This window comes from Myodes glareolus, chromosome 4 (genome assembly GCF_982192425.1).
Source record: "Myodes glareolus chromosome 4, mMyoGla1.1, whole genome shotgun sequence".
NCBI lineage: Eukaryota > Metazoa > Chordata > Mammalia > Rodentia > Cricetidae > Myodes > Myodes glareolus.
Window position 1 is genome coordinate 24,759,119 of NC_142029.1, and position 20,969 is coordinate 24,780,087.

Genomic DNA, 20,969 nt, shown 5'->3' on the forward strand with positions numbered 1-20,969 from the left:
CCATACTTCTAAATCAAATAAATATCACTCAAAGGCTTTGACTTTCAATTTTATAGGAAAGTTATGATTTGTAATTTTTACCTTTTAATCCCTCTGACAAGCAGAGAGGCCCAGGGCTGATGCATGGAGAGGCACCAGCCACCATCAAAGCCTTCCTGGAATTCCTGGTCCTGGATTCGCAGCTGGTGCTGATGTAAACTGGGCTCTAGTCTTGGTCCTGCTGAGAGTGAAGTCTTCTGTGGGGTTGAGCCAGTGTTGTCTACCCACTGCATAGGAAAGAACACACAAAACAGAAACAGAGTTTGCTGAGAAGGGAGGAACTTAGGGAAGGTGAACCAAAGTGATGAATGCTGGTAAAAAGGAATCATTTGAGTATCACTTTTTTTCTTTCTTTAGGCTTGCCTTGAACTTGATATGTGGCAAAGAATGACCTTGAATTTCTGATTCTCTTGTAGCCATCTCGCAAATGCCAGGATTACAGGTTTGTGCTATTGTTCAGGGAGCTTTTTTTTTTTTTTTTTAAAGAAAAATTTATCTCATCTCTAAAACAAGAACAAAAAGTATGGAAATGTTCTAAATTCTTAGGTAAATATGGCCACAATGTGGCATCATTTTGTTTGTGTTCCGAGTCAGCCTCTCACTATGTCACCACACCTGACCAGGAACATACTATATAGAGCAGGTTGGCCTTGAACACAGAGATCTGCTAGCCCAAGTGCTAAGACTAAGGGAAGAATCACCACACTCAATTATTGCTTCTTTAGGTTTAGGTTTTATTTTTCAAATTACATTTCATTCATGCATTTTGGGGATGGAGTGAGGTATGCATGCCACAGCACCCATGTGGAAGTCATTAAACAACCTATGAAAGTAGGTGTTCTCAAGACCTCAGGCTTGGATCAAGTACCTTTATCTGCTGAACCACTATCCAGTTCACAATATCCCATCTTACATGATAAATACAATGTTGAAGTCACTACAATTATACCTTCTTCTAGAAAATACATAACAACAAGACAAAAGAATAGGGATTGTTTCCACTTTATACTTATTAACAATCTATGTCTAATTCTAGATATTTTTCCAAGGTGATTTCAACATTTTCATCCATAATTCTTTTTTTTAATATTTATTCATTTATTATGCATTCAATATCTGCCTGCAGGCCAGAGAGGGCACCAGATCTCATTACAGATGGTTGTGAGCCACCATATGGTTGCTGGGAATTGAACTCAAGACCTTTGGAAGAGCAGGCAATGCTCTTAACCACTGAGCCATCTCTCCAGCCCCCTTCATCCATAATTCTTAAGGCTAAACAGATGCTGTCTGTTGGAGCAGCAGTTCTGACTAATGAGTGTATGAAAAATCGTATAATTCTGAAATGACCAACTTGTGCCCTCAAAAACAAGGTTCTCACATTGTAAAGGGAGACAGAGAATTAGATAACTCAATTCAATTAGAGGGAGCATGCAAATTGAAGGAGACTAACAGGTTGTGGCAATAAAGAAGGATGCTAAAGGGGGCTGGAGAGATGGCTCAGAGGTTAAGAGCACTGACTACTCTTCCAGAGGTACAGAGTTCAATTCCCAGCAACCACATGGTGGCTCACAGCCATCTATAATGAGATCTGGTGCCCTCTTCTTGTCTGCAGGCATACATGGAGGCTGAACATTGTGTACATAAGAAGGATGGTTAATGTTTCTTTCAAAGCAAGAAGATCAATGGCTCCAAAATCCTTTTCCACCTTACCCAGGTGCTATAGATTAAACTCAGGACCTCATGCATAGCTAAGCATTCTACTACTGAGCTATACAGGCTATACTCCCAGGTCCTAAAACCACATTCATTATGTACTGCCTCAAGATGTAAAGTGAAAAGTGACAGAGAAAGTGCCCAAAGTCAGCTTCTGGCTTCCACATACATATACACACATGTGATGCATATACACATCAGCCCTACACATGCAAATATACATGCACAGTTGAATATACTATACCTAGAAATTAAAAATACATCAGACTCCATAAAAACATTTAAACGATAATATTCAGAAGATAATGCAGATAATCTTATCAGAAATGTTTTGATAAAAATTAGAAAAATATTGGACATGTTGAGAGGAAATTGGTATCTAAAGGCCTATATATACTTGAAAGGCGAACTATTGTTCTAAACTGTCTCATTATCAGTTAGAGGAAACATTCACTTACCTGGGGAGGGCTTTGGTACAGGTTGGGATTTACCAAAACTCCCAAAGGTTCTTCAGAGGATCTATCCAATGTGCTAAGTGGCTGGTTCAAAGTTCCATTGGCAATGGCCTGTATTGTCTCATCTAGTCTGTGGTAATAAACCAAAAGGAGACAATAATTACGCTAAGAGTGTCCAAAGTTACTACATGCAACCTTTTAGTGGTAATAACTTGGAAATGAAAGTTTTATTTGAAGAAATGCACAATCTTCCCTGCCTCCAACTCTACCTTCTTTCTCTTTGTACCAAGAATTCTAAGGAAAAAGGTAGGGCATATTACTCACTCACCGATTTAACATGATCAACAACATGCCAAGACTAGAAAAGATGCCTAGCAATAACCTGGCCCAGAGAAGGGGATTCTACAACTCATCTAGTAACTGAACCATAGTTATTCTTCCTAGTGGAGACCCCTTTCCACTCCTCCATGCTAATCTGAACACTATCCTTGCTTCAAGACACAAAAGGGTCTGTTTCTGTTTATTTTTAAAGACGTATGTATTACTGGATGTGGTGGCTCACACCTTTATTCTCAGAACTTGGGAGGTAGAGGCAGGTGGAGCTCTGCGTTTGAGATCAGCCTGATCTACATAGCAAGTTCCAGGACAGCCAAAACTACATAGAAGAGGCTCTGCCTCAAACAAACAAACAAAACAACCCTCAAAACAATGTATATATTTGTGTGTCTGTGTGTAAACATGTACTGGTGAATGCCTTGTGAAACCAAAGACATTGGATTTCCTTGAGCTGGAGTTACAGGTGGTTGTGAGCCACCCAAATAGAGTGTTGAAAGCTGAACTTGGATCTTCTGCAACAACACAGGCTCTTATTCACTGAGACATTTCTCTATCTCCAACGCTCAGAAGTTTTAAAGAGGCCCCTTACTTGTCCAACACACAGTGCTTACTTCTTTTTCTAAAGTTTTATAGTAAAACTTCACATCTACTGTATGAATAATCACCACACACAGAGAGACAGAATTAGAGGAGAGACGAACTGAGAGAGAGGAGGGCAAAGGGACAGAGAATGTGGAATACTCTGGCTCCTAAGACAGCATACCAGCATACCCTTTCCAGGTATAGTGGCTTACGACTCAGCACTCAGTAGGTGGAGGCAGATGGATCTCTTTGTGTCCCAATACTGCCTATTTTACATAGTGAGTTCCAGGACAGTTAGGACTACATAGTGAGACTCTGTCTCAAAACAAATAAAACAAAAAGATATCATGCCTTTGCAGTCCAGTGGCTTAATAGATAATATACCTAACTATAGATCGGAAGAGATCAAACCCTTGAAGGAGCAATAACCTGACCCAGAGAAGAGAGTTTTTATTCCATTCCACTGTCATGCCCTACTTATTGCTGTATACCAAAGGCCTGCTGAATGCTTAACAAACATTTTTGAGTGACGATGATAATTCTGAAGCACCACATAAGCAAAGCATCAACTAATAAAAAAGAATGAGCTTAATCATGAATTCAAATAAAAATATATTTGCTAGAAAGTTGTTATATGGGGCTGGAGAAATGGCTTAGCAGTTAAGGGGACTTTTCCTGGTGTTAACTATATGTAGTGGCTAACAACTGTCTAGGAGATCTGACCTTCGTCTAATCTCTATGGGCTTTGAGGTTTCAAAAGTCCATGCCAGGCCCAGTCTCTCTCTGCCTGTGAATCAGGATGAAGCTCTGAGCTACTGCTCCAGCACCAGGCCTGACTACATGTGGCTATGCTCCCCCTACGATAATAATGAACTAAACCTCTGAAACTGTAAGCACGTCCCCAGTTAAATGCTTTCTTTTATAAGAGTTGCCTTGGTCATGGTACCTCTTCATAGCAATACAACAGTAACTAAGACAGAAGTTGGTAACAGGAGTGGGGTGTTGCTGTGATAGGTCTGACCAGGCTGTTTGCTGAAGGAATATGGAAGACTTTGAGACTTTGGATGAGAAAATTTGAAAGCTGAATGCTTTAAATGAGGCTTACTAGGCCATCCTAGTAGGAGCAAGAAAGAAGGTGGTGCTGAGAATGATATAGATTATGACATCCCAGCTCAAGAAGTTTCAAAGGGGAAATAATATTATTAAGTACCTAGTGATATCTATCTAGAATGATAGAAATATCATCTAGTGATATTTTGGCAAAGAAAGTGGCCTAGACTTCACGAGACCCTATCACAAACAAACAGAACAAAATAATAATAATAATAATAATAATAATAATAATAATAATAATAATAAAACTAACAAAACACCCCAAACCCAACAAAATAAACAACAAAACCAAATCAAGGCATGGTGTTACACATCTGAAATCTTAGGAAGCTGAGGGAAAAGGATCTACATCAATTTGAAGCCAGTCAGAGCTACATAGTAAGGTCCAAGTCAGGCTGAGTTACTTTGTAAAACTCAGTCTCAGAACAACAGCAGGGGATTGACAGATGGTCCAGAGGTTAGGAGCACTTTCTGTTCTTACAAATGACCTGAGTTGGTTCCCAACACCTACATGGAGTTGACAACTGTAACTTCAGTTACAGAGGATCAGATGTCCTCTTCTGGCCTCCGCAGACAGCAAGTGTGCATGTGGTGCACATAATGCATGCAAGTGAAAAATAAAAATAATTTTTTTTAAAAGTACAAAACTTGAGGATGGAGAGGTTTCGTTTTGTTTGTTTTTCAAGACAGGTTTTCTTTGTGTAGCCCTGGCTGTCCCAGAATTTGCTCTGTAGACCAGGCTGGCATTGAACCCAAAAATTCACCTGCTTATGCCTTCCTAGTGCTAGAATTAAAGGCATATGACACCACCGCCTGGCAATGGAGAGATTTCTTAAAAAGAGCTGGAGAAGAACTTTATAACTTTCAAAACCAGTAATTACACTAGGGTTAATACCATATTTCAAAGTAGGAGGAAATTCATTTTTCCAATGTATTAATTTCAAGTTCAAAGAGGAAAAAAAGAGCAAACAGTTGCATTTCATCAAGACCAAATATTTTCAAATTTTTTATTTTATTTCTGGGTGTGTGTGAATGTGTGTATGTGTGTGTCTATGATATATATGTGAGAGTGAGGACATGCGTGCCATGGCAAACTTGTAGAGGTCAGAGGATAACTTTTGGGACTCAGTTTTCTCCTTTCACTATTGGTTCTGGATTCTGGAGATTGAACTCAGGTTATCAGACATGAGAGACAAGTGCTATTTCTAGCTAAGCCATCTCATTAGCTCTACCAATTCATCTCATTGTCTCTCCCAATTTTTAAAAATTCAACCAAATTTGTTAAGCCAACACATATACACACTTATAAAACAGATTGTGTGTGTGTACTTTCTTTTTCTTCTTCTTCTTCTTCTTCTTCTTCTTCTTCTTCTTCTTCTTCTTCTTCTTCTTCTTCTTCTTCTTCTTCTTCTTCAACAAAAGGTCTTTCTGTAGCCCTAGTTGTCCTCAAACTCAGAGATCCACATCCTGGGATTAAAGGTATGCGCCATTATCACTCAATTCTTACTTTTTAAATTTATTTATTTGTTTGTTTGGCTTTTAAAGACAGGGTTTCTCTGTATAACAGCCCTAGCTGCCCTGGAATTAGTTCTGTAGACCTGGCCGGCCTCAAACTCACAGAGATCTACCTGTCTCTGCCTCCTGAGTATTGGGATTAAAGGCATGCGCCACCACCGCCCAGCTATTTTTATTTTTTGGGATAGGCTTTACTATGTATCCTGGGCTGGCCTGGTGGGATCCTCCTATTCTGCATTTTGAGTGCTGAGATTACAAGTGTTTACTATCATGTCCCACTAAATTCGCTGATTTAGTCTAGCTTACTATTACAGTGTAGTTTGGGAGAGATCTAACCTACGATTTTTTCAAAGTGGTGTTAATCATCTCTACATTATATATTAAACCCTTACCTTACAGCTTAAAAAATTAAGCTTAGCTTCATTTTCATTTGTTTAAATTAATTTATTTATTATATATACACATACCAGAAGAGGGCACCAAATCTCATTACAGATAGCTGTGAGCCACCATGTGGTTGCTGGGAATTGAACTCAGGACCTCTGGAAGAACAGCCAGTGCTCTTTACTTCCGAGTCATCTCTCCAGCCCCATTTTCATTTATTTATTATTATTTCTCTGTGTGCATATAGCTAAGGACTAAATGATGATCTGACATATATTAGGCAAGTAATCTATCATTGAGTTACACTCTCATTTCAAGTCATTGTTAACTTTAGTCATTATTTTTTTTTTATATTTATTTATTTATTATGTATACAATATTCTGTCTGTGTGTCTGCCTGCAGGCCAGAAGAGGGCACCAGACCTCATTTCAGATGGTTGTGAGCCACCATGTGGTTGCTGGGAATTGAACTCAGGACCTTTGGAAGAACAGGCAATGCTCTTAACCACTGAGCCATCTCTCCAGCCCCAACTTTAGTCATTATTAACTTCACATATCTGCATACACTCAAGCACAAATACACAAAGTAGACATATTCGTTTCTTTCTGGATCATACATTTCACCAAATATTCTGTGTGTGTATATATGTGTGTGTGCCCACCTGGTAATGAGGTCAATGTGGGCTGCTGTCCTCAGTTACTCTCTACCTTATTTCTTGAGACAGGGTCTCCCACTGAACCTGGAACCCGCCTATTTGACTAGGTTGACTGGCTAGGGAGCTCAAGGTGTCATCCTGTCTCTGTCTACACAGCTCTGGGATTACAGGAGTGCCATCATGCCCAGTTTTTTTATGCAGGTTCTAGGAAACAAACTCAGATCCTTTTCTTTATCAAACACTTTACCAACTAAGTCATCATTTCCGCATGCCTCACTGATTTATTCTACTGCCATAACTGTACTTTTTTGGGGTTGTTGTTGTTTTAGGTCTTCATTTTATCAGAGTAACATATAGTCAATGATAGCTTCAAACTCACTATTGACCTTGAACTCTTGATCTGGTTTCATCTTCTCAAAGTGCTAGGACTATGCATCTGCACTGCTGTGCCTGGTTTCATGCTTCATTTTGAAAATCCTCACCCATTTTTTATATTTATTATTTATATTTATTTTATAATTATTCTTTTATATTTTATTTTTTGAAGTGTTGGGAATCAAACCCTGGTGCTCAAGAATACTAGGCAATGCTGTGGGAACTCCTTCAGCCAGTAGCCTTTAACATACCAACCAATTTGGGCATGAACTCTTACACTATAAATGCCAATGTAAAGATTACACTCTTTCTCTCTCCTAGCTTTTGGATTTGGTTCCTGTTCCAAATTTATTTATGAAGAGGACTGTGATCTGTGAGCCTATCCCTAAATAAATAACCCTTTATTATACTCAATTCTGAGCTAATGTGGGATTATTTTACAGCATTCATAATCAAGGCAAATGATATACCACTTTGCTACAATCCCAGCCTTAAACATTTTATTTATTTACTTTTAAATAAAGTAAAGGGTTTATTATTTTTGCTTTTACTGCTTTTTTTTTTTGATTTGTGAAACAGGGTCTTGCTGTATAGCTCAGATTGATATGGAATTCAGTATGCAGACCAGGCTAGCCTCATACCATGTATCCTATGCCTTTAGTTTCTCAAGTGCCATGATTACACGCATATGCCGCCATACAGAACTTCATCATTATGAAATTATTTGTGTGTGTAGTACCTGGGTTGATCTATGGACTTGTGCATGCTAGACACATGTTCTATAACTGAGATATATTTCTAGTCTATTATTATTAACACTATTTTTAATTTTATTTTGTGTGTGAGAATGTGCACGCATGCATGTGCCACACATGTGTAAAGATCAGAGGACAACTTGCAGAGCTGGCTCCTTCTTGACCATAGAGGTCCCAGAGATCAAACTTAGGTTTTCGGGCTTAGCAAGCAGACGCCTTTACCTGCTGAACTAACTTATTGTCCCTTCATTTTTATTTCTTTTTTTCTTTTCTTTATCTTTTTTTTGGGGGGGGGGGTATCGAGACAGGGTTTCTCTGTAGATTTGGAGCCTGTCCTGGAACTAGCTCTTGTATACCAGGCTGGACAGGAACTCACAGAGATCCACCTGCCTCTGCCTCCCAAGTGCTGGAATTAAAGGCGTGCACCACCACCACCCGGCCGTTTTTATTTATTTTTATCTTTGTGCATATGACATAGGCATATGAGATATATACATGTATGTGTGTGTGAAAAGTATGGGCAGATGTGTGTTTGGAGGTCAGAGAACGTCAGGTGTTGATCTTCATGTTCTGCCTTGGTTAAGACAAGTTCTCTTTGCTTTTTTCCATTGCATGCTTCAGGCTAACTGGCCTGTGAGGTTCTGGCAATTCTGTTTCCTATGTTGCCATAGAAACAGAGATGACACACAAGTGGTACTGCACAATGGCTTCACATAGGTTGTGAGGATGTGAACTACGGTCCTAAGAATGGGCAGAAAGAGCTTTATACATTGGGGAATTGTCATCATCATTATTTGTTTTTTGTTTGTTTTTGTTTTTTCTTTCAAGACAGAGTTTCTAACCAGCTTTGGCTGTGTAGCTCTGGAACTCACTCTGTAGACCAGGTTGGTCTTGAACTCACAGAGATTCACCTGCCTCTGCCTCCTGAGTGCTGAGATTAAAGGTGTTTCCACCAATATCCAGGCATCATTTTTTTTTAACTAAACAAACACTAGATCCTTTAGAGATTGGACTGTCCCTGTTCTCAGACCCCACCAGAGGCCTCCCACTTACCTGCTGTGATATTCAGCTAGTGGATTTTCATCTTCTACGATCTTCCGCCCTGCAAAGTCAATGGTGACTTTTCTAGAGAGTCGTGAGGCATGTCGCAGTTCTCTCAGCTCCTCCTCTCGTTTCTTCAGGGCTTCCCGCTCAACTTTGGACAGCCACTGGTTGGAGTCACTGGCAAAGTAATCTGACTCATCATCAATAACTTGGGTCCTTCGGACACTAAGCAGGAAAAATGAGAAAAAAACACCCATCAGGGAGGTCATGTGTTGACAAATACAGACTAATTACTGCTTAACTATTGTGGAAGTTCCCATCTCAACTACGGAAGTTCCCATCTCAACTATGGAAGTTTCCATCTCAACTATGGAAGTTTCCATCTCAACTATGTTCTAAAATCAGACTAAGCTCTTCCTGACTTGAAGCTGCAGTGTGTATCTTATGTCTACTGTAAGGTTCAGTTCTGCTCCTAGAACTAATCTCAGTCTCAGGCAGTGGAAGACATACCACCATAATCCACTGTCCTCCCTTTCTGACAAGTCCAACCTTTCATATACCCTTCCACTGATCCTCCAGCCCTCCAGGCTGTGGATCACAGCTTGCACCTGATAACTGGGATGTACCCTGGATTTGCCAGATACTAATTGTTATTCTAGTAACTTACTCAACATCCTACCCCATCTACAATTCACTCAAGTTTGGTTTATTACTGATAGACCCATCTGTCTGCTGGTATTTAAAATCTTGTCCTGTGGCTTAATTATTAACACAAGATATTTTCTTCACCTACTATTATAACAGTTTCCATATCCTTCCTCTTTACTCCTCAGTTCTTCATTAATACATGGCCCAAGTCCTAAGATCATAATGACAAGAAACTTGATGGCTAGAAGGAATTCTGACAATTTAACCTTCCTGTCATTCTACAGAAAATAAACGTGGGGCTCACAGAAATTGATTACACCAAAGCCATAAATCTAGTTAAGACAGTGTTTCTCCATAATTATGAGTTAATGACACTTATAAGGATATGGAATACATTTATATTACATTCATATTCAAGGTACAAAATGATTTTGTATTAAAAGTCTTGATATGGGTCTTGACACAGATTGTCTGATGTGTGTCTATCTCCACTTGCCCACTAATAAAATTTTAAAAGATTGTATTTGCCCTGATAGAGGAAATCTTGCATGGTGAATTAAAGGCTGGCAGTGACTGCCTGAGAGCTGGGCAGCCCTTCTTCAGAGAGTGAGCTTACTGGGGCAAAGGTTCTGTCTGTTGGGCTCCTCCCAGAGCTGGAAATTTAAATTTCAATAAATATTTGCTGAATTCATCAATGAAGTCTCCATGCTAATTTTTCCCTAGAGTGCTTCATTACCTTTCCTAGTACAGGATCTTGGTTCAGTATTCAAAGAGTGTGTAACTGTTGGCATTGAGGATTGTACTGGGAGCTTAAGGAATCGTCATTGTTGACAGATGTGCTTACAACACTCTGGGGCTCTGGGTTCAGTAGAAAGTATGTAGCTCATGTCTGTCAGGATTTTATTTTTATAAAAGTCTAATGCATGGAGACCCTATTCCTTATAAAAATCAAACCTCTGCTAACCATAATTGCCTAAAATTTTTGATATTTTTTTTTCTTGAGACAGGGTCTCACTACGTAGGCCTGGATGTCCTGGAACTCACTCTGTAGATGTTAGTGTTAACTCACAGAGATCTGTCTGCCTACCTCTGTCTCCCAAGTGCGTGGCTAGAGGAGTATGCCACTATGACTGGCTTGGTTTTTGCTTATTTAAACTTTCTTCTATTTTGTCTTTAGCATAAAAGTCTGTGTGCTGTCTGTGTAATATTTATACTGTTCTGCAGTATAAAGTGGTTCACTCAACACAGCTGCTTTTTGGACCGAAAATAAAGTCTTCAGAATTTTTTACCCAACAACCAGATAATTTGTTACTAAATAAATGTGACCTATAAGTTCTTTATTTTTTTAAAAAAGATTTACTTATTTATTATGTATACAGTGTTCTGTCTGCATGTATGCCTGCAGGCCAGAAGAGGGCACCAGATCTCATTACAGATGATTGTGAGCCACCATGTGGTTGCTGGGAATTGAACTCAGGACAGCTGGCAGAGCAGTCAATACTCTTAACCTCTGAGCCAACTCTCCAGCCTGACCTATAAGTTCTTAGTGTGGAATGTTTTTAAAAAAAATTTAGAAGAGACAGATGTGGTGGTCCATGCTTTAATCCTAGCACGAGAGGCAGAAGCAAGCAGATCTTTGAGTTGGATGCAACGCTGGTCTACAGAATGAGTTCTAGCCCAGCTGGATCCACATAGTGAAACCCTGCCAAACAAAAACAAAAGCAAAAACCAAGATGCAATAAAACCCCCAATACATCCAGCTCTTCTTTGTTATGAATCCTTTCACACTCCACCCTAAGAAGGTATCAAGTGTCAAAGCAATATTTGATTTATTTTATTATTTTATGTATGAGTGTTCTGCCTGCATGTATATGTGTGTGCTCTATGTGAGTGAGTGCCTGGTGCCTGCAGAGGTCAGAAGAGGAACTAGAGCTACAAATGATTGAGAGCTGCCACACAAGTGCTCAAGCTTGAACCTGGGTCTCTGCAAGAGCAGCAAGTGGTCTAAATTATGAACCATCCCACAACCCCCATATAATGTTTAATAGTTAGACTCTCTGGCTGAGCTTCTGTCTTAGCAATGCTGGTCTAAGCTCACACTACCTAGTTCTGTCGAACTCTAGCAGCTTCTCTTTATGCTTGATGGCCTTCTCCAGACCAGACTTAATCCGAGCCTCTTGATGAGGAAGAAGGTCCTTGGTAGAGATATCTACCTTTCCAGAATTTTCTGCCCCTGAAATTCAATAAGAAAAGAAAATGGGATCAGTTCATAGAATAAAGTTGTTGTATTGTTGTGCAGCAAATGAACAAAATATTTGCAGATTTGGTTCTAGCCTGATGATCTGAAGCATTCATTAAAATGGAAACAATTAAGGTCAGGCCCAAACAATATCAAGTGGTATTTGACACTAACAGTATCTCAAACAAAACAAAACCAAAAGGTCCTTAATAATTTTTGTCAGATGTTCTCAAATATAAAAGACTTAACATTTTTGAAAAAAAAAAGAGTACAATTCCTATATATGTTCATCCCTTGATGTCAGCATTTTCATAAGGATTAAAACTAAGAAATTGGGGCTGAGAGCCTGTCATGGTGGTGCATGCCTTTAGTCCCAGCACCCAGGAAGCAGAGACAGGCGTATCTCTGGGAGTTCGAGGCTAGCCTGGTCTACAAAGCAAGTTCCACGACAACCAGGGCTACACAGAGAAACCCTCTCTTGAAAAACACCAAATAATAAACAAAAAAGAAAGAAAGAAAGGAAGAAATAGCTTCATCATTTTAGGGGCCAAAGTGATTGCTCAGTGGTTAAGAGCACTGATTGTTCTTACAGAGGACCTGTGTTCAGTTCCCAGCATCCATATGGCAGCTCACAGCTGTCTGTAATTTCAGTTTCAGGGGATCCAATTCCCTCTTCTGGCCTCTCAGCGGAACAGGCATTCTCACACAGACATACATGCAAACAAAACAGCAATGTACATAAAATAAACAAATAATTTTAAAAAAGCAAAACCACCAGGCGGTGGTGGTGTATGCCTTTAATCTCAGCACTCAGGAAGCAAAGGCAGACTTTTTTTGTTTGTTTGTTTGTTTGTTTGTTTTTCGAGACAGGGTTTCTCTGTGTAACAGTCCTGGTTGTCCTGGAACTTGCTCTGTAGCCCAGGCTGGCCTCAAAATCAATGAGATCCACCTACTTCTGCCTCCTAAGTGCTGGGATTAAAGACATGCACCACCACTGCCTGGCAAGTCTGTTATCTTAAATTTTCACTCCATCATTGTAACATCTTGCTTACAGCAGTTCGAACTGTCATTCTTGCTCTGATGGTGATTTTTCTGTCAGCCCATTTTCTTCTACTTTATTATTCAGTATTCTTCTCTAAGAGTTGCTCTTTTTTTTTCTCCTGAGACAGGGTTCCGCTGTACAGTCATAGCTGTTATGGAACTTGATCTGTAGACCAGACTGTCCTTGAACTCACAGAGATTCACCTGCCTCTGCCTCCCCGAATGCTGGAATTAAAGGTGTGGGCCGCCACTACCACCTGTCAAGTTGTCTCTTCTTTACTGTCTAGGTTTCATTTGTTATAGAATAAACATGGATATGAATTTTTCTTTGTTATAACCTAATATTATTATTGTTTATTTTGTTGTTCAAAGGTATATGAGCAACATATAGCATTATTTTAATAATGATTTTAATAGTAAGTATTTAAAAAATGCTTGTTGAGCGGCTGGAATCATAGCTTAGCGTGTGTGAGGCCCTGGTTCAATCACCAGCCCCCCCTAACCCCACCCCCACCAAAATATTGTTGAGCCAGGCAGCGGTGGTGCACGCCTTTAACCCCACTACTTGGAAGCAGAGGCAAGTGGATCTCTAAGTTTGAGGCCAGTCTGATCCAGAGAGAGTTCCAGGACAGCCAGGGCTATGATGCACACCTTTAATCCTGGCACAAGTGACTTCCAGTCCAGCCAGGGGTATATTGGGAGGCCCTGTCAAAATGAATGAAAAAACAAAGAAAGAAACCAGGGATTTACCTGACATGAGCTTCTTTAGTAGTTTCTGGCTTTTGTTTGAGTCACGCTGTAAAATGTCCTGTTCTTCATTAGTACATACCTATAAAGTAAAAAAAGAGTTATCATTCAGTAGTTGAATGATATTGCCTATTTGTATGCCTGAAAAGGTGGATCTCTGAGTTCAAGACTAGCCTGATCTACAGATTGAGTTAGAGGGCAGCCAGGGCTACGCAGTGAAACCTTTTCTCAAAAAAACAAAACAAAACCCCCAAAAATGTCATTGCTGTAATATTTTTTCAGAATAACTAGATGATCATGTATATTTATATTAGAACAATATATGTATACACATATAGATACACATATACATACTTTCATAGGAAAATATTTGCTTCTGTTGAGAATGCTAAAAATAACATGGCACTTTTCAAAAGCCTTTAGTTCTAACCATAAACTCCAAATTGACAATAGAAATTATAAGGAGATGCTTTATTAGAAAAAAAACAGAAGCTTGAAGCTAGAGAGATGGCTCAGCAGTTAAGAGCATTGGCTACTCTTCCAGAGGACCTAGGTTCAATTTTCAGCACCCACATGGTAGCTCATATGTGTCTGAAACTTCAGTTCCATGGGATACAATGTCCTCTTATGGCCTCAGAGGGGTTAAGGTACAAATGTGGTACACAGACATATATACAGGCAAAATATATATACACATAAAATAAGAAAGAATCAGAAGGCAAATATGATAGCCTATACCTGTAATCTCAGTACTTAAGTACTTGAGAAACTGAGGTAAGGATACTGCCACAAACTTGAGGCTATCCTGGTTTATATAGGGAGTTCAAAGACAATTATTAATGAGTCTAGGCTACACAGGGAGCTTGAGGCCAGCCTAATCATATAGAGACTCACTTTTCTGCCTCGGCCTCCAGAGTGCTGGGATTTCATTAAATATTGTAGGGAAAAAATTTCCTAAGAGAAATTACAAATGATTTGAATGACTGTGGTTATTAGCTCAAAGAATAGTGTCTTAGGGCTTCTACTGCTTTGATAAAACACCATGATCAAAGCAATTTTGGTAGGAAGAAAAGGTTCACTTTTTTTGTACCCTTATTTCTTTTTTTGTATGAATGCTTGAATGTTTTGCCTGTATGTATGTCTGCTCACCATACGTATGCCTGGTCTTACAGAGGTCAGAAGTAGGCATCAGATTTGCAGGAACTGGAGTTACAGGCAGTTGTGAGATACCATGGGGCTGCTGGAAATTGAACCCACGTCCTCTGCCAAGAGCAGTCAGTATTATTAACTACTGAGCCATCTCTAGCCCCCAAAAGATTTATCTCACTTTGTACTTCCAGGTAATAGTTCATCACTGAGGGTAGTCAGGCAGGAACTCAAGGCATGAACTCGAGGCAGGAAGGAATTTATAAGAGGTAAGGTAGGGATGTAGGTTACTGCCTGCCTTCCTCCCTTCCTTCCTTCTTTTTCTCCCTTTCTTTCTTTTAAAGACAAGGTCTCATTCTGTATCTCTAATTGGCCTGGAACTCATTATAAACCGGGCTGGCTTCAAACTCACATATATTCTCTTGCTTCTGCCTCCTAAGTGCTAGGATTACAGACAAACATCATCACTCATTAGCCTGTTTTCTTACATAGTCCAGGACCACCTTCCCAGAGTTGGCACCATTCACAGTTGCAGAGCCTTCCCACAGTAATCACTAATTAAGAAAATACTCTACAAGACTACCTACAAGCCAATCTTATGAAAACATTTTCTCAACTGATGTTCCCTCTTCTCAGACAACTCAAGTTGACAAAAATCATCATCATCGTCATCATCATCACCAACATCATCATCAACCAGGGCACATAGTAAAAACAAAACAGAAGGACTTTACCAAAGAGCCACAGAATAAGCAGGGGCCAGAGCCCTCTTGCTCGCAGACGATCCGCCCACAGACCAGACAGTTATTGATGAGTTTGTGCTTCTGTCCCAGGCAATCACATGGGTGACGACCAGGAAGCAGGACTGCAAGTTTGTCCTGTCCCTCTCTTGTGTATAAATTGACAAATTTTGTCTTCTTCTTTACTGAGTTACTGCTTTCTTGTGCCTAATTGTACAAAGACATCACAGGAACACTGATCAACGAGAACAAAAAGAATCTGGGAGGAAAGTCCGAGTTCTGTTCAGTAATAACTCGCACCTTATCCAAGAACCACCAAAGAAACAGAATACGAATTACTTATAACTATAGATGCAAGGTAATTGTTTTTCTAACAATTGTTTCATTTGTTAGATGTAGCACGAATTCTAATTGTTTTTAATAAAAACCTGGAGTCAGATATTAGGGGTGAAAGCTGAGAGATCAGAGAAGCAGAGCGGCCAGCCAGTAGAGAGACTTTTTATCTCTACCGATGCTCAGACCAAAGGGGCAATCCTGTCCTCAGACTGCCTCTCAGACTGTATCTTCAGATTGCAACTTAAAACTGCTCTGAGTTCTTGTCTCCTCCTGCCTTATATTCCTCAGCCAGCCTAGTCATATCCTTTCCTGTCTCCACCCGCCTAGAGCTGGGATTAAAGGCGTGGGACTCCCAAGGACTGGGATTAAAGGTGTGAGCCACAACTCCCTGGCCTCTAGTGGCTTAGTTCTGCACTCTGATCTTCAGGCAAGCTTTATTTGTAAAACACAAACAAAAATCACAACAATTAGTAGCTCTCCATCACCTAATATTCTTAGAGCAAGATAATGTAACAATTAAGGCAGCTTGATGTGTTTTCAAAAGGAATTTTTACATGTGTAAAAACTTGTAAGCGTGTGTACATTCCACGGTATACATGTGGAGGTCAGGGAACAACTTTCAGGTGATAGTTTTCTCCTTCTACGATGTGGGTTCAGAGGTCATCAGTCTTGGTGGCAAGCACTTTTACCTACTGAGTCATATTGCTGTCCCTTGAAATATTTAATATTGCACTTATAGATGTTTTATCATTCAAATTTAGTGAGTTGGGTTCTTTTTGTTTTTGAGAAACATTTGGCTTGAACTACTATGTTCAAACTAAAAGATGACATTGATCCTCCTAGCTGTACTTTCTGAGTGCTGAAATAACACATGTACATAACTACACTCAATTTACAAGTAATGCAGGGGCTGAAACCCTGGGCTTCATACATGCCAGGGAAGCATTCTACCAACCAAGTGAGCTACAACCTCAGTCCTATTTTTCCTTTTTTTCTTTTCTTCTAGCGCTGGCTACTGAACCTGTGCCTTTTGTACACTAGATATGTACTCTGCTATACTCCCAACCCTTGATATCTTAAACCATAGCTAAAAAATGCCTCTGGGGACTAGTTAGATGGTTTAGCAGGTAAAGATGCTTGCCAAGTCTAAATGACCTAAGTTTGATACCCAGGACCACATTATAAAAGAAACAGATACTCACACATTGTATGCACAGGCACATGAGCACATGCAAGTACACACACACAAAGAGTAAATGAAAAAACAGAATTTTTTAAAAAAATCTCCAAAAATAGCTAACATTCATATATCTCAAAGCATAGGCAATCAATAAAATGAGAAAAATCAGTAACAAGCTTATTACTTTAGAAATTAATAAGAAAGAGTACAACTGGTGGCTAGCAAACATGTGGCTCTACATTCAATCCCTATTACTAGGGGAAAAAACAGACATATGAAAATAATACCATGATAAAAAAGATGGTCATAATATAAAAATAGGAATTTCACAGCAGCAGGTATTCAAATTATCAACAGAAACAAGAAAAGGTATGGAACATCTTTAGCCACTAAAATAGTACAACATAGCACTTGGGGGTCATTCAGTGGTTAGAGTATTTAGCATATACAAGCCTGTGGGGAATAAGTATTCAAAGTAAAGAATACATAAACATTTCTACAGCTCTTGATGCATGCTGCCAAACACTAATTTTATTTTTAATCATTGACAATCTGATAGGAAATATCTCGGTGATTTAATGTGTATTTATCTGATTAGTATAGACATCTTGATTTGTTCATGCCTTGGGGCAGGGGCACGATGAGAGACTCTAGGTGATAAAATTGAAAAAGTCTCAAGGCAACTAAGAGTATGAAGAACTGACCACCTTAGTTTCTAACGAGATTAAATACTTTTATATACTTATGGGTTAGATGTTCTTTGTTCACTTGCAATAATTTTTGTAAATTCCATTCTCCTTGTTTTTGCTTTAATTTTACTTTTTAGTTTTTTCTGAAAAAATTTCACTCTGAAGTCTAGGCTGGTCTTGAATGTGAGGGACTTCTTCAGATTCCTGAGCATTAGGATTTCCATTTGAGGCCACCATGTTCACCTCTCACCCATTTTTTTGTATAGTATCATACTCAGACTATTTTTATTCCTTCTTAGATTAATTAATTTCTTCTTTTGGAAAGTTTAGCTTGTTGAGTTGTGCTGACTATAAATGTTTCAGTTATCCCGGTACAGAGTCTATAACCTGAGCACTTGGAGGAGGATTTTAAGTTCAAAGACAGCTTGGGATACACAGAGAATTCTAGGCCAGCCTGATTATTAATGAGTTTTGAGGATTGAATAATGATAATAACTTTTTTTTAAAGAATATTTATCTATTTATTATGTATAGAATATTCTGTCTGTGTGTATGCCTGAAGGCCAGAAGAGGGCACCAGACCTCATTACAGATGGCTGTGAGCCACCATGTAGTTGTGGGGAATTGAACTCAGGACCTTTGGAAGAGTAGGCAATGTCCTTAACCACTGAGCCATATCTCCAGCCCTGTTTGTTTGTTTTTGAGACAACGTTTCTCTGTGTTGCTTTGGAGCCTGTCCTGGAACTAGCTCTTGTAGGCCAGGCTAGGCTCAAACTCAGAGATCCACCTGCCTCTGCCTCCCAAGCACTGGGATTAAAGGCGTTTGCCACCTCTGCCTGGCTAAGAGAAAACTTTCAAAAGAGGAATACTATTTATGTATCTTTTCCTGATTTTTCTGATAAAGTCTCACTATGTGTTCTAGGCTGACCTAGATTGGCCTGGAACTCTCAATTTTCCTGCCCTGGTCTCTCATTTGCCTAGCAGCTTTTTGTTTTGTTTTGCTTTTGTTGTTTGTTTGTTTGTTTGTTTGATTTTGGGTTTTGTTTTTGTGGGATTTTTTTTGTATTTGTTTGTTTTGATGCAGGAATGAGTTCAAACACAATCCCCCACTACCACAAATGATGTAGTTGAATTTCCCACATTTGTGGAAATCGCAGGTGTCAAAACATTCAGAGTGCAATACACAAGCCTCGCCCTGAGAAAACCACCTTTGTGATCATGGTATTTACCCTGCTAGGTAAGTAGGCCTGGCAGTTTCAGTAAAAGCAAGAACTATATAATCACTTAGCTTTTATTGCCCTCTCAAATGTTGAAGTTGAAAGTAGGGTGCTTTATTGATTATTATTCATCCAAGCTAGAAATGTAGCTAGCATCACAGTGCTTGTCTGATATGCATGCACAAAGTCCTAAGTTCGATCCTTAATATAAAATAAAATAAATCTTGTAATGTGTGGTAAGCGAGTGGTGGCACATGCTTGTAATCTAAAACTTTGAAGGCAGAAGTGCGAAAATCAGGAGTTCAAGGCTAACAGCAAGTTAGAGGTCAACCTGAGCTACATGCTGCCTTATGGCAAAAGGAAAAAGGTCTCCACACCACACAAATAGAAGTATGTTAGCACTGTCCGCTTCAGTCCATACAGTCCACCCACTTGTTAGAATCTGCCTTGGTGCATCAGCTTCTGCATGTTGTCTCTGAAACATATTAGTCATTTCTTCTTCACACAGTCAGGAAAAGCTTAATTTTGTAAACACTTACCTTGGCCAAATCTAAAGGTGTTTTGACCTCTATAGTCAAGTCAGGTTCAGGAAATGCAGGAACTTCCTGTTTGTTTCTTCCTTTCCTCCTACTCCGCTTTAACTGGTCTACAGATCTCTGTCCATCTAAAATTTCTTTAAAGGATAAAATACACACAAATACAAAAAGAGAATGGCAAGGTTTATTATTTAGCTTCTACAGGTAAAACCTGAAGGTAATTTTTAATATTTACAATCAAGACACAAGGTCAGGCAGAACTACTCTTGACTCAAAATTAAATCATGTTCATGCCTGGGATCAATAACAAATAGTTCTGAACAGGGTTAGTGGCGGAGAGTTCTTGCCTAGTACTGGAGAAAGAAAAAGGAAAAGGAGAAGTCAAATAATGCTTAGTAGAAGTTAATAATGTGACATTTTACACTGTGTAATAATGACATTATTTAGTTTGGTGTTCATCTTTTGTGTTATGTAAATGGAAACCTCTAAAAATTATTTATAATCAGTCAATATGTTCACTCAGGTATACACATCATTAAAAATATTTATAAAAATAGGGCTAGAGTCAGGCATGGTAGTGCATGACTTTAATCCCAACAGGAAGAGGAAGGCAGACCTCTAAGTCTGAAGCCAGTCTAGTTTAAAAAGTGAGTTCCAGAGCAGCAGGAACTATACAGAGATACACTGTCTTGGGGGAAAAAAAAAAACAGGGAAAACACAACAAAAACAGGGTTGGAAAGATGGCACAGCAGTTAAAAGTACTGGCTAGGCATGGCTTAATTCCAAGTAAAATACATGGCAGTTCATACCATCTGAAACCCTAGTTTCAGGGAACCCAATTCCATCTTCTGGCCTGCAAGGGCTCCAGGGATGTATGTGGCACAGACATACACTTATACACATAAAATAATGGTGTGGACAATTGTCTGTATTCTGTCAATTATGTTTTAAATAAACACTGATTGGCCAGTAGTCAGGCAGGAAGTAGAGGTGGGTCAAGGAGAACAGGAGAATTCTGGGAAGAGGGAAGCTCCCTCTGCAGTCTTGTCCAGACACAGAAGAAGCAAGATGTGACTACACCACTGAAAAAGGTACTGAGTCATGTGGCTAACACAGATAAAAATAATGGGCTAATGTAAGTTATAAGAGTTAATAAGAAGTCTGAGCTAATGGGCCAATTAGTTTATGATTAATGTAGACCTCTGTGTGATTTCTTTGGGACTTAATGATTGTGGGAACCGGGCAGAACAAGGACTGGGCAAGACAGAAACCCCGACAACAAAATAAGTAAATAATTTTAAAAAGAAAAAAAAAATCTTCAAAAATATATTTTATAAAAATATTTTTTTGTAGTGTTGGGGATTGAACACAGGCTCTCACACATGTTAGACAAGTGTCTTACTACTGAGTGAGGACTGAGCCCTTGAAAGGTATTTCTTTAATTGACTTGTAACTTTTTGAAATTCTAAAGCCACAGCTGTGC

At 39.2% G+C, this 20,969-nt stretch overlaps 1 protein-coding gene and 1 non-coding gene across 5 annotated transcripts in view; both read right to left on the minus strand.

The window, feature by feature from the left end:
- Trip4 (thyroid hormone receptor interactor 4) overlaps window positions 1-20,969 on the minus strand; it is a 52,673-nt gene that overhangs the window by 26,854 nt on the left and 4,850 nt on the right. For 3 of the 4 annotated variants that reach the window (XM_048423334.3, XM_048423332.3, XM_048423333.3), the window contains exons 3-9: window positions 19,490-19,623; window positions 15,523-15,735; window positions 13,646-13,724; window positions 11,719-11,848; window positions 8,977-9,192; window positions 2,211-2,337; window positions 82-266 (exon numbers count right to left, since the gene is read on the minus strand). In XM_048423334.3, the coding sequence (XP_048279291.1) occupies window positions 82-266; window positions 2,211-2,337; window positions 8,977-9,192; window positions 11,719-11,848; window positions 13,646-13,724; window positions 15,523-15,735; window positions 19,490-19,623 (1,084 nt within the window). The remainder of the gene's footprint in view (window positions 1-81; window positions 267-2,210; window positions 2,338-8,976; window positions 9,193-11,718; window positions 11,849-13,645; window positions 13,725-15,522; window positions 15,736-19,489; window positions 19,624-20,969) is intronic. The other variant, XM_085689248.2, reaches the window with a different exon arrangement.
- On the minus strand, window positions 18,815-18,978 carry LOC125393779 (U1 spliceosomal RNA). The gene has a single exon (XR_007229940.1). It is a non-coding gene; the product is annotated as a U1 spliceosomal RNA (small nuclear RNA).